At 37.2% G+C, this 12,833-nt stretch overlaps 1 protein-coding gene and 1 non-coding gene across 2 annotated transcripts in view; one reads left to right on the top strand and one right to left on the bottom strand.

The window, feature by feature from the left end:
* Positions 1 to 608: 608 nt before the first annotated feature.
* On the bottom strand, positions 609 to 680 carry TRNAG-UCC (transfer RNA glycine (anticodon UCC)). Its single transcript has one exon. It is a non-coding gene; the product is annotated as a tRNA-Gly (tRNA).
* Positions 681 to 2,660: 1,980 nt separating this feature from the next.
* The window catches only part of LOC105117851 (putative disease resistance protein RGA4), a gene marked incomplete at its 3' end in the record, with an annotated part of 35,327 nt that continues 25,154 nt past the window's right edge, over positions 2,661 to 12,833 (top strand). Inside the window, exons 1-2 of the mRNA XM_011015626.1 lie at positions 2,661 to 2,795; positions 3,470 to 4,313. Of these exons, the coding sequence (XP_011013928.1) occupies positions 2,736 to 2,795; positions 3,470 to 4,313 (904 nt within the window). The remainder of the gene's footprint in view (positions 2,796 to 3,469; positions 4,314 to 12,833) is intronic.

Genomic DNA, 12,833 nt, shown 5'->3' with positions numbered 1-12,833 from the left:
GTGACCCTACTACAGCCAGATGCGCCAAGAAGCGAAAGTAAAAAATTCCCTGTTTAATAAAGGGCATGAAAAGGAAGAGCACTGTAGACTTGATTATGTCTAGAAAAAAGAGAAAAGAATGATGAGATATTGAAGAAATATAAAACTAATGAAGACCATCAAGCATGAGGGTGCAAGACCAAAAATACATTTCCAGGTGCTTCGAGCAGAATCAGAGGGTTAAATTGCCTATAATTAACATAGCATACTAACAGATTTCCCTTCATTACTTGTTACTTTCAAATCAATTTGGCCCAACAAGTGCATAACTCACAAATAAAGGCTTTCAAGTTCTATAGTATCTTCTTCAAAAAATTTCACCATTTTCAATGATGATTAATTTCCACAGCTCCGCACAAAATATTGTTCAACTTTCCACGTCCAGAAATTTGCCGAGCGTCTTGTGAAGATTGCAACGTTTTGCCAGATCTTGAAATGGGAGATTATTTCAGATGTGAAAAAGAATAGTAGTAAACATATAAGTAACATCAAATCAGAAAGCCATGCTGGATGAACTAAAAATGGTTGCGTCTGCGAAAGCCGTGACGCCTGGATGAACTAAAAATGGTTGCGTCTGCCGGGAGTCGAACCCGGGTCTATTGCTTGGAAGGCAATTATCCTAACCGTTGGACTACAAACGCTCGTTGCTGGTTCTTCGACATAAAAAGTATTTAAATATTTAACTTGATAGATCAGTCTGCAAATCTATGGGGGTATGCAAAATATTTAAACATTTAATTTGATAGATCAGTCTGCAAATCTATGGGGGCCATACTTGCTACATGAGGCGTGATCGAATCATGGAAACCTGCGTCGGGACTGTCAGGTGTGCTCGGAGTCTCTGCTTACAAAATTTGGTGCTCCCTCAATTTTCAGTTCAACATCCCTCAGCTTATCTGTCTTTTAATTCAAGCAGACTCGTAAAAGGCGTGATTTGGACAGACGGGAGAACTCTGGCCTAGTTGGATCTAAAACAACTCATGATTCTGACTTGCATCGTAGCATAAATGACCGGAATCATACCACCGGAGTGTCATGCGATGTTGACCCAATATTGCTTTTCCCAGTGAAAAGGGGGATCTCCTCTCGAAACCTTTCACGTTGAGCCCTTCAGCAATCTCATCATAGGACGGTGAACTCCTTAATTTGTTACCCAGGTCATTGTTAACTCCTGCAACTTCTGCCACATCATCCAGCTTATCACCAGCAAAATAATACAAATCTAGGGTAAAACAACAGGAAGCAAAATGGATATTTTTGAAACATGGAATTTCATCACAAGACTCAAACAGATCAAAAAACTCTATAAGCTACAACCCACAGCGATGGGGAGAAGTGACAAATTATAGCACTCCTATAGTTGCAAGGCATCAATTTACATTACTTGTTAATTAACTTATTGAATTAGTCGTTTGGGCCGAAGACGTAAACTATTCAACCAGGCCAAGAACTATGAAGGGTCATCTGATGTAGTAGACCTTCAGTGCTTTTCTAGGGGCCTGTTCTGGCTGCACCTGTCAACTCGTACATTACCTGGTATGGTCATTGGAACAAAAACCACCAAGCTACTATTAGGGATTTCATCTATTCCCTCTCTTCTTCACCTCCCTACCCCTCTGTTGCTGATTGGTGGAGATCTGTCCGTTTCCATACAGATCAAATGGAGCTGGCTGGTAAGGGGTACTTCAAAATCTTAGCTTTTTTTCCAGGATTTTCAAGAAATGAAGGAGGACTCTTTAAAGTTCAAGATGCGAGACATACTCCTATGATTTTGCCCACTTTTTGATGAAGGAAGAAGGCATCACGATGGAAACTGATGTTCTGAAGAAACATAAAACGGAGCTCGCAGTGCAATTATGACAGTTTCCAATTGGTATCCATTTACAGTCATTTCAATCAGCAAACTACTGCTTGAAACGCTCCACGACTTGACATATCTGAGTGTATCTCCAACTGAACAAATTCCTAAGATCATCATTCGAATCAACACCTTGTCTGAATATATTTTATAACCTAGCTTTCGTTTTAAGCAAGTTGGACTCTGCTTCTTTGCAATTGGTTGCTACTTTTGGTTTGTGTAAATTAGTTTGGATGGACAGATATATATTACCATGATCCAGTTTGTAAGATTAGTGGAATAACATAAAATGAAGAGAAGAAATAGAGAAACAGACGAGAAGCAGAAATTTCAGTAGAATGCTATAATCAGTTGTCCCTATCAGATAAATTTCAGTAGAAACTACAGCATTCTTAACCTAAGGTCAGTATCAATCCAAAATAATTGATATAAATCGAAGAAGACATTACTTTCCACAAATAATTGTCCTTAGCCTAGAACTCGGTAGAAATGAAAACCACTAGTGTTTCACCTTTGGAAATCAAAATAGCATGTCATTCTCAGCAGAAACATACAACCAGGAAAAGCCATCCGCAGTAAGTAGCCCCTGATCGAGACTAGACTGAAAAGTTACAATAATATAGGGACTGAATTGAAATGTTAGAAACAGTACAGGGGCTGAAAAAAAAGTCAACCCTCATCATCAAACCCGGAGAAGATATAAACTAACTAAACCACCAGCCTCCTTCCCCTCGCACTCTTCTCTCTCTTTCTCAGTTCATCCTATCGTCAATTCGTCGTTGTCGCTCTCTTTTTCTTTTTCTTTTTTAAATTAAATTAAATTAAATTAAACAGACAGATGGCAGCGGCACTTTTATCGCCAATTTTGGAGCAGTTAACGAGGATTGTTGCTCAAGAGGTAATTACTTCATACAATTTGCAATGATCTGATTACGCCTAACATGAATAAGAAATATAAAAATGAAGTCTTTTTTTCTTCCTTTATAAGAAAAATAAAATAAAATATCAAATCCTCAGATCTAGATTTAGATTTTATTAAAGAAATTTCTTTTCATTGTTTTATTGTTTTTCATATTTCCGGAAATAATCTAAAACAAATATCTTTAGAATGAAAAAGAAAGAGTTGTCGATCCTCTCATTAAACTGTAAAATAATCAATCAAATGTTAAAATAATTAGTGAGTGTTATAAAGGAAGAATATTTCCACTTTAAAACTATAGACTTTACAAATACCAACAAATACAGATCCTTTTATTCCCGATATTTCTTTGATCCAGCAAGCTTATGGGTTTGACGTCTAACAATTTAAGATTCATTATCTTCCTTCTTGTTAGTAGCAGAATGCAGACAGATATCATCATGATGATGATAAAAAGAAATATTATTATCTTTAATATAGAGGTTTTTAATAAATATTTTACATATAAATTATTAATGTAGCCAATCCATTTCACAGTACGTGTCAACTACTGCTAATCTATTAATTACAAAAAAAATAAAATTAAACATTTGCAGTGAAATCATAGAAATGTTTCCTCTACTTGAACTTCCTTATCTTTTCTACACTAATAGGTACAAGAAGAGGTGAACCTAGTAGTGGGTGTGAAGAAACAAGTCGTCAAGCTGAAAAGCAATCTCCTTGCTATTCACTCTGTCCTTGAAGATGCAGATAGAAAACAAGTGAAGGATGAGGCAGTGAGAGATTGGGTAGACAAGCTCAAAGATGTATGTTATGATATGGATGACGTGCTAGATGAATGGAGCTCTGCAATTCTTAGATGGAAAATGGGGGATGCTGAAGAAAATACTCACAGCCAACAGAAGATACGGTGTTCCTTCCTGGGATCTCCTTGCTTTTGTTTCAATCAAGTGGTTCGACGTCGAGACATTGCCCTCAAGATCAAAGAAGTATGTGAAAAGCTGGACGAGATTGCCAAAGAGAAAGCTATGTATGGCTTTGAGTTGTACAGAGCCACAGATGAACTCCAACGAATAACAAGTACTTCCCTTGTTGATGAATCAATCGTAAGTGGTCGAGATGATGAAAGGGAAGCTGTAGTAAGCAAGTTGCTGGGTGAAAGTAGTCAGGAAGCAGGGGACGTGTATGCCATCTCTCTAGTAGGGCTGGGCGGAATTGGAAAAACAACTCTCGCCCAACTAGCTTTTAATGATGCTGAGGTTACGGCTCATTTTGAGAAAAAGATATGGGTGTGTGTTTCAGATCCATTTGATGAGGTCAGAATAGCCAAAGCTATCCTTGAGCAGCTTGAAGGGAGGGCACCGGATTTGGTTGAATTACAATCTCTTTTGCAAAGGGTTTCTGAATCCATTAGGGGAAAGAGGTTCCTTCTTGTCCTTGATGATGTATGGACGGAAAATCATAGACAATGGGAACAACTGAAACCATCTCTCACAGGCAGTGCACCAGGAAGCAGAATTCTAGTGACCACTCGTAAACATTCTTCCCAACTGCTTGGAAGTGAAACTAGCAAAATAAGTGCTCGGATCTCATCATTAAACTCAATTTCAACGGATGACAATTGATTTGTGATGGTGTTGAAATTATTAAGATGCTGTGTAACAGAGGTGCTTTCTATCATCTTCAGGTTGAACAACTTCTTCATCAAGTGCACTTTGTTATTTGCTGATGGCTTCTCATACATCCCAAACAAGGCTTCCATCAATCTTGCTGTGGATTTCTCTTTTGTAACATTATGAGCAACTCTTCTTGACAATGATAGCCGGATAATGCCCAAGACTTGTCTATCAAGTATTTGCCAATCTTCTTCTGACATGTTTTCTGGCTTGCTCCCCAACAGAGAAGGATGAAGTTTCTTCCCATATAGATAATCTTCAATTTGCATTTTTCAATATCCAAAATCAGTTCCATCAAATTTTTCAATTCCTGCAGCCTTTATTTCATCAGCCATTTTTACTCTTTCTCGGATTTGAATCTCAAAAATCTGACCTTACAGATGTGTCCGGATGGCCAAAAATGCTGGAAACGACACTGAAATCACCCAAATCGGACTTCGGATGGCTCCGATTTAAACAATAAAAAATTGAGATAACTGGACGCTGCAGATGCAGCCACGTGGCAGGAGGAATAGTCTCTGCGCCACACCGGATCAAAACCCAGTTATGCTGACGTGGCAAGCTGACGTGTCAGACACGTAGGCAATGTGGGGTCCACATAATCTGACGTGGCAGATCCGCAGAGATTTTTTGCTGACGTGACAGTGGTGACGTGTCGGTTGACGTGGCGGGTTGACCGGTCAGACTGCTGATGTGGCAGGGTGCGCGTCTGCTGACTGTGCCGGACGGCTGACGTGGCTGTTGACGTGGCAGTGTCAATTTGCAGGAAACGGCGAGGAAGACGCGTGAAGCGCGTACGGCGCGTCTGTGCGCGTGGACAGTACTGGTGGTGGCGCGTGCGGGCATGCAGGACGTCGGATTTGCGCCGGTTTTTCACCAGTGGATTCCTCTCGTCGTCCTCTTCACGGTGGTATGTTCAAAAACACGTTTTGAGAACTTTGATTTTTGAGTTTGGATCAAACACCCTTTTTTTCAAGAACTTTCAAGAACAAGCTCTGATACCAGTTGTTAGGAGATCCAAACATTCAAACACACACAAATTTACGTGGTTCGGCAACTTGCCTACTCCACGGAGCTACTAGTTTGTATTAATCAAGCTCAAAAGCAATACAAACAACAAAACAAGGAGGAGGAGAAAACTTCTCAACTCAACTCAACTCTCACCCTTAGCTCTCTCTCTGTGTTTCTCTCTATCTCGTAGTCTATCTCAGCTATCAGTGCACCTTCTATTTATAGCTGAGGAGGGAGATGATTGTTCAACAATGATGGGCAAGTTAGGCACCTACCATTTGACTATGACTTCAATCATGGCTGCCACCGACTATGGCTGTCACCGGCCATTTATGTCCACGCACATAACAGGATGCTGGATTTTTAGGTATAGAAAAAGATGCGAATGCCATTATTAATGAAGGAGAAATTGCAAGAGTCACTGCTTTCCCCAAATTGAAAGAACTTGAGATTTGGTATCTCGAAGAAGTAGAAGAGTGGGATGGAATTGGAAGGAGAGTGGGAGAAGAAGATGCCAACCCAACTTCAATAATATCCATTATGCCACAACTTCGAGATTTGATAATTGAAAACTGCCCATTGTTGAGAGCACTACCAGACTATGTTTTGGCGACGCCTCTACAGGAGCTGGACATAAGTAGATGCCCCATTCTAACGAATCCCATTCTAACGAATCGTTACGGGGAGGAGGAGACGGGTGAAGATTGGCAAAAGATTTCTCACATCCCAAACATTTGTTTTGATGATTACGGGAGAAAGACAGAACTCTTTAATTAGAATCTGCAGGAACTCCATTTTTTAACAAATCTATTTTCGGCTCTCCATTTTTTCACGGGAAAAAGAAGAAGCAAGAGTTAGTGGATGAGGAGAAAGATACAAAAAAGAAGCACGACTTGGATTTTACTTCCTTTCTCCATTAATTTCTCTTACCATTTATTCTATCAAATGCTGCTGTGATATACCTTTCTCACATCCTCCATTACTTTGCTATTGCCATCCTTGTGCAGATCAAGCAACTGTTTTCTGCAATTCACAAGAAGAAATTTAGCACCAAATTCTGCTATTCACAGCAAGATCCTATTTGTATTTGTTTTCATGTAAGTGTTTTTAAAAATATTTAAATTTTATTTATTTATTTTAAATTAAATTTTTAAATATTTTTAAGTCATTTTGATATATTACTAATATAAAAAATAATATTTGAAAAATAAAAAAAATTATTTTAAAATATTGTAAAACAAAAAATATTTTAAAAAATAACTGATTTAGCCGGATAACACATCCAAATAAATGAGACAATGGTAAACTTGGAAGCTAAACCATTCATCTATAAGAGATGATACCCATCGATTTAATGGATTAAATCCAAATAAAGTTATCTAAACCTAACACAAAAAATCTTTAACAATAAATATGATTTCTGCTAGTGAAAGACAAGCCCCCTGGTGCCTGTGCTTTCTAAATGCCATCACGGCTCCATTCAAAGAACTTCCAGACAGAGGATTCTTCAGACCAATATATTTTATATACCCTTTTTCTGTAAATGGATTGAACTCATTTGTAATCTATTCTTAAGTTGGATTTTATTTTCTTCATACATTTATTCTATCACATGCAGCTGTGACTTTCTTTTTAGCATTTTTTCTGTTTTTTTTTCTTAATAAAAAACACCACACTGTGTCCTATAACCAGAAACAACTAAATCAAATCATAATTGTCGGATTTATCAAAATACAAACATAATTCATGAAAAATAAACTCAAGATGCCATGCTTTGTGAGCTTGAAAAATGGACCTTCAATGGAGAAAAAACCTGGAGCTACAGGAATTGGTGAAGGCCGCGACAGCACACGGTGGAACAGTGGTGACGCCCGCCCGCGAATGAAGTTCATGCGCCACAGCCGTGACAGTGAACTGGTAAGTTTAATCATACAGTCATTACACATCCAGAAATCTTCTGGTATTTAATTAATTCAACCTAATAACAATGGTCAGAGAGGCAACACCAAAACAGTGGTAGCCAGGGATTACGCCTCTAGCAAGTAGCAAGAGATACAGCTTTGCTGCAAAAAGCAAGAGAATTAATTTGGTCTGATACCTCGAAACATTGCGACTCCAGTAACGTAACAAAGGGAACCAGTCCACCGCAGGCTTCCGTCATTACATGTTCAAAAATCTCAGAAATAATATCATTCATCAGGTACAGAAAAAGAACATTTTGACCGGTAAGGCAGTTATAATTAACTAGAGATGTAAGGACTCAGAGATTTATTACTGTGAAAGGAAGAAACATTTACCATCATTCTAATTACAGTTAGCCATCTTTAGCAAGTAAAAAAAGCCAACCCCGTGTAAAGATAGTGACTGCAACCTCTGATGCAATCTAACTTTGGTGTATCTTCATCCTCAATCTTTTCTGAAAAATATGAAAGTGTATGAAAGAAAGATTGTATGAATTCAGAGAGAAGAAACAGGTAATATCATCATGAGCATCTGAAGTGGCTTCTAGATGTGTTTTTTGTAATAAAAACCTGGAATCTTCAAGTCACCTCTTCATCCACTGCCACTTTGCTTGGCATCTATGAATGAAATTCCTTCACGGTGGGGTATTATCAATGTTTTCCCAAAATCTATTGATGATATGTACTACTAATGGTTTTCTATGGAGAAAGACAAACAACAGAATCTCTCATGACAGCTTCTCTTCTCCTAAATTATGTGAAATCTTTGGCTTCATCGGAATGATATCTTCTTTAATAGGGCTGCTCCAAACCTTCAAAGCTGTTTTTCCTTGATCTTCGGCAGTTTCTCATTATGGCTGAGACTTGATACCAGTTCTTCAGACTCTTCTGGCGAGGATGTTCATAACAGCTATGATGGCATTGGTTTTGTAGAAAGGAGGAGCTGATTTGAATTGTTTCTTTCCTTTTCCCGCACTGCTATCCTTCCCCTGTTTCAAAACCTCTAAAGCTTGTTTGCTTCTTTTTTTTTTCAGTCAGCTAGAACTTCTGGATGCTAGGCTATTATCTTTTTAGCCATTTTCTTATAATACACTCGACTATTATAAGAAAAAAAGCATCTGAAGTGGCTGAATATATAAGCTTCGGTTCCATCTCCATCAGCATCGAATGCACCCGAGCTATTGGTGAGCAGCGCCAATGAGAGGGAAAAATAAAAAATACCATCCAGCATTTACTCTAACCTTCCAACTCATATATTCACAGAACTTTCAATCTTACCTTGCATAGAAACCAACAGTGAACCTTAGTGGAGAGGTGACTCGCAGAAACTTAAAAAGCGGAATCCACATGCAGACAGTAACTTGGCCAACTCAGTCGATTACTCAATGTAATTAATTATAGCACTCTTTGCTGATTATTTCTAAAAGGGACCTCCTCTAGCCTTATTTCGAGTCACCAGCTAGCTACAAGTCTTCAAGCTTTGAAATGACTAGTGGCGTACCACTCTGCCACTGGTAAGGAAAAGAAATCTCTTTAAAGTCACCAAGGAACTTTTTTTTTTTTTGACAACAGTGGAGATTTTATTAAAAATTTTGGCTAAAAAGAGAATAGCTTAATAAAATAATGATGATGATGATGATGATGATGATGATGATGATGATAAGCAAAAAGAGAAAGATAAAATAAAGAAGACATAAAAGCACGGTATCTACAACAGGTAGAAGAATGTAGGGGCCGGACAATGGATAAAAACAAGAAGTCAACTTCTGTTATCCCCGAAAAAGATCCAATCAGAGTTGATCCCTAAATCCAAACCGGTATAAGCAAAAGTTGTGCCATCAAACTTCAACCATAAGGAGAATTAAAAACAACCCTTAAGATCTGGAATAGCATCATTGAAGATTACATCATTTCAATGTAGCCATAGACTCCATGCAATAAAAGAAAAGAGAAGTTGTTATATGGGTTCTTCCCTGGAAAAAGTGGGGTGCGGCAAGGAGACCATTTGTCCCCTTATCTGTTTATCTGTTGCATGAAATACTTATCTAGGATGCTCGTACTTGCTTGCAGGTAGCATGGCTTTCGATTCCATCCAAAATGTGGTATCCACGGCATTAGTCACCTCGCTTTTGCGGATGATGTCTTGCTGCTTTATTGTGGGGATTGCTCTTCAGATAATGGTATTTTCCAGCAGCTCACAATCTTTGGCAAGACTGCAGGGTTGGATATTAATCCGAGAAAGTCTTCAATTTTCTTTGGAGGTGTTAGTCCCAGTCAGAAGCTAAGTATTCTTCATACTACAGGCTTTCGTGAAGGATGCTTTCCTTTCACTTATCTTGGAGTCCCCCTGAGCCCTCATAGGCTTCTTGCTAGTCAGTTTTCCCCTCTACTACATGCCTTGGAATTGTCTGTTCAAGGCTGGATTGGTAAGCACCTCACTTTTGCTGGAAGGCTTGAGCTCCTAAGATCTATTTTATATGGGAAGGTGCAGCTTTGGTTGAACATCTTCCCGCTGCCAGGGATTGTTATCAAACAAATCACTAGTATATGCAGAAACTTCCTCTGGACTGGGGATGTTAGGAAAAGCACTTCTGCTTTGGTTGCTTGGAAATCTATTTGCCTGTCTAAGGCAGAAGGAGGCCTTGGATTGTTTGATATCAATAGGAGTTTTCTTGCAAAGCAGTTTTGGAATATCCATCTCAAATCTGATTCTGTCTGGATATGTTGGGTGCACCATTTCTATTTGCGTAATGGAACTATTTGGACTGCTTCTGCCCATCATTCTTTATCTCCCCTGTGGAAGTCTATTATCTTCCTTAAAGACTACACCATCCGGCACTATGGAAGTCAATCTTGGACATCTTGCTTGTGGGGAAGGATTAAGTCCTGGCTGCGGATTGACAATAACATGATGACTTTATATAGTGCTCTGCGTGGTCTGAGGTTTAGGAAAAGTAATATTGAAGCTTGGATGCGAAAAGCTTCTTTGGGTATTGGTGTCTACTTTATATGGAAAAAAAGGAACAAGCAAATACTTGAAGGAAAGTGCTTGGGGTTGATAGAGTCTTCAGGAGATTTCAAAACTTATTCTACACAATATTCCACTTCCATGCCGCAGACCACTCCCGATTGGATGTTAGGCTTTTGCTGTTGGAGTTGCAATTAATAGCTCTTGTGTGTTTCAGTAGCTGTTGATGATTCTCTTATTTTTCAGCGTTTCAGCTGCAAATTGCGTAAAGCTGTTGGATTTTCTTTTGGTTGGTTATTTTTGGCACTTGCTGGATCCTAGGTTTCTTAGCTAACCAATGTAATACTTTTGGTTCTTTTTCTAAGTAGCTGTCTCCCCGTATTTTTTATTAATGAAAGCATGTTTTCTTTTGCTTTTGATTTTGTATATATGTATATATGATTTGCCAGCTTCCTGGCCTGTTTTATTTTGATTTATTATATTTTTAGATTTGATAAAAAAAGAGAGAGAGAGAGAGAGAAGTTGTTATCATGAAAGATTCTAAAATTTTCCTTGCATCACTTTTATCACATATCATTAATAGAATTTGGGAAAGAATAACTAATACCCCACCAAATAGGAATTTCATAACTTCCAAGCAAAAACACAACGAATGACGAGATGGCTTGAAGTTTCAAATCTTCGTTTACAAAACACACATCTAGCTTGCTGAAGAGAAAAGAAATCATGCTGAAACAAGAAATCACGGATGAAGACTTTATCTTGGATAAGCAGCTAAGGAAACAATTGAACTCTTTTTTTTTTTTTTGGAGGGGTAGCCATACTAAAAACCAAAAAGGTTGTACACCACTGTATGGGAACTGGATTTTACCGCATAAAAACCATTTTACTATACAACAAATTTTTTTTTTGGGGGGTAAACTTTTGTTATAAATTAAAAAATTGATGAAATCTTCTTCTATTTTAGTGAATATCATCAAAATTTTCATTAAATCTTAAAAAGTGATGAAATCTTTTATTTTAAGGGATTAACATGAAGTTTTTATTAAAATTCAAGAAATTACAAAATCTAATGTTTTTAGGGATTAATGTAAAAAAATTAATGAAATCTACTATTTTGAGATTGGTTTTTATAACCGTGGAGATTATATATATACATAGCAAGGCTAGTGTCGTAAAATGACAAGCTATGGACTCTTTGGTTTTTAGGGATGAGTATAATTTTTACAAGTTTTTTATTCTAAGAAACCAGTGTCTATTCTTAAATAAATTATAAATAAAAATATAATAGCATAAAATAATTTAGAAAAACATAAAGAATGATAATTTTTTATTTAAAAGGTTATAGTAAAGGTGATGTTAACCTAATATCTGAATCTTTAAAAATCCAATATCAATTTTAGAATTTCTAATTTTCTTTGATTATTAGGTTTCGATTCTCTTCGTTGCATTGGTCACGGTGTGTTGTTAAAATTAACATTATATTTTACTATCATTGTACTACAAAAAACAGAAAACAGCATGTATGGCTCTTCAAAATATATTTAATAACACTTTTAGTGTCGCTAAATATTTTCAATCCGCAAACAAAATTATCACAAATAATCACTATATAAAGTGTCATAATTAAGTTATGCAGCGACACCAAATCCCCTGTAAAAGAGATTGAAGATTCAATTTAATAATTTGATGAATTGAAAATTAAGGATCCAATTTAATAATTTAAATAAATTTGATATGATTTATTACTTTTAAATTATATGGACTCGGGTAAAACTTGGTTAAATATTATTGAATGTTTTTTGGAAAAAACAATTTTGGTAAAAAGATGTCATTTTAATCCCTTTAAATAAAAACTATTTCATTGATGGTATATAACTTGCAAGATAGTATAGAACTTGAGATGGTTGTTAATGGAATTCAATTGCTTGTTGTTTCAGGTTCAGAAAATACAGAATCTGACACCCAATAGTGGAGTTGTCTACAGGTTTTTTTCTGCTTGCTTCTCGGTAATTAGAAGGTGCATTTTTTTTTAGCATGTGTTTCTCTCTGGCCTTAACTATAGCTAACATATCTGTCTTGAATGATTATAACTGGCAGGTGTATAGATTCAAAGCTCTCTGTATGTTTGGTGGGAAATTAGACAGTTTCTGCTGTTGTCATCACAGTGCTCTGATAAGTGTGAAATCTGACCCAGAGTGGCAAATTGGGATAGAAGCATGCCTGCTCATAATCGAAACTTCATTGGAACTCCTTGTAAGTCAATGTTCTTTACTGGTCTGGTTATAGACTTGACTTTGACATGGAGTAGATGTACCCTGTTGCTGTTTCAACAGGAACAAAGAAGATGAAGAGGGGGACAAAAATGCAGTTCCTTAGAAAAATAAAAATACGGCATTCC

The sequence above is a fragment of the Populus euphratica genome, unplaced genomic scaffold, assembly GCF_000495115.2.
Source record: "Populus euphratica unplaced genomic scaffold, PopEup_1.0 scaffold1545.1, whole genome shotgun sequence".
Lineage (NCBI taxonomy): Eukaryota > Viridiplantae > Streptophyta > Magnoliopsida > Malpighiales > Salicaceae > Populus > Populus euphratica.
This window is presented reverse-complemented; position numbering and strand designations above follow the sequence as displayed.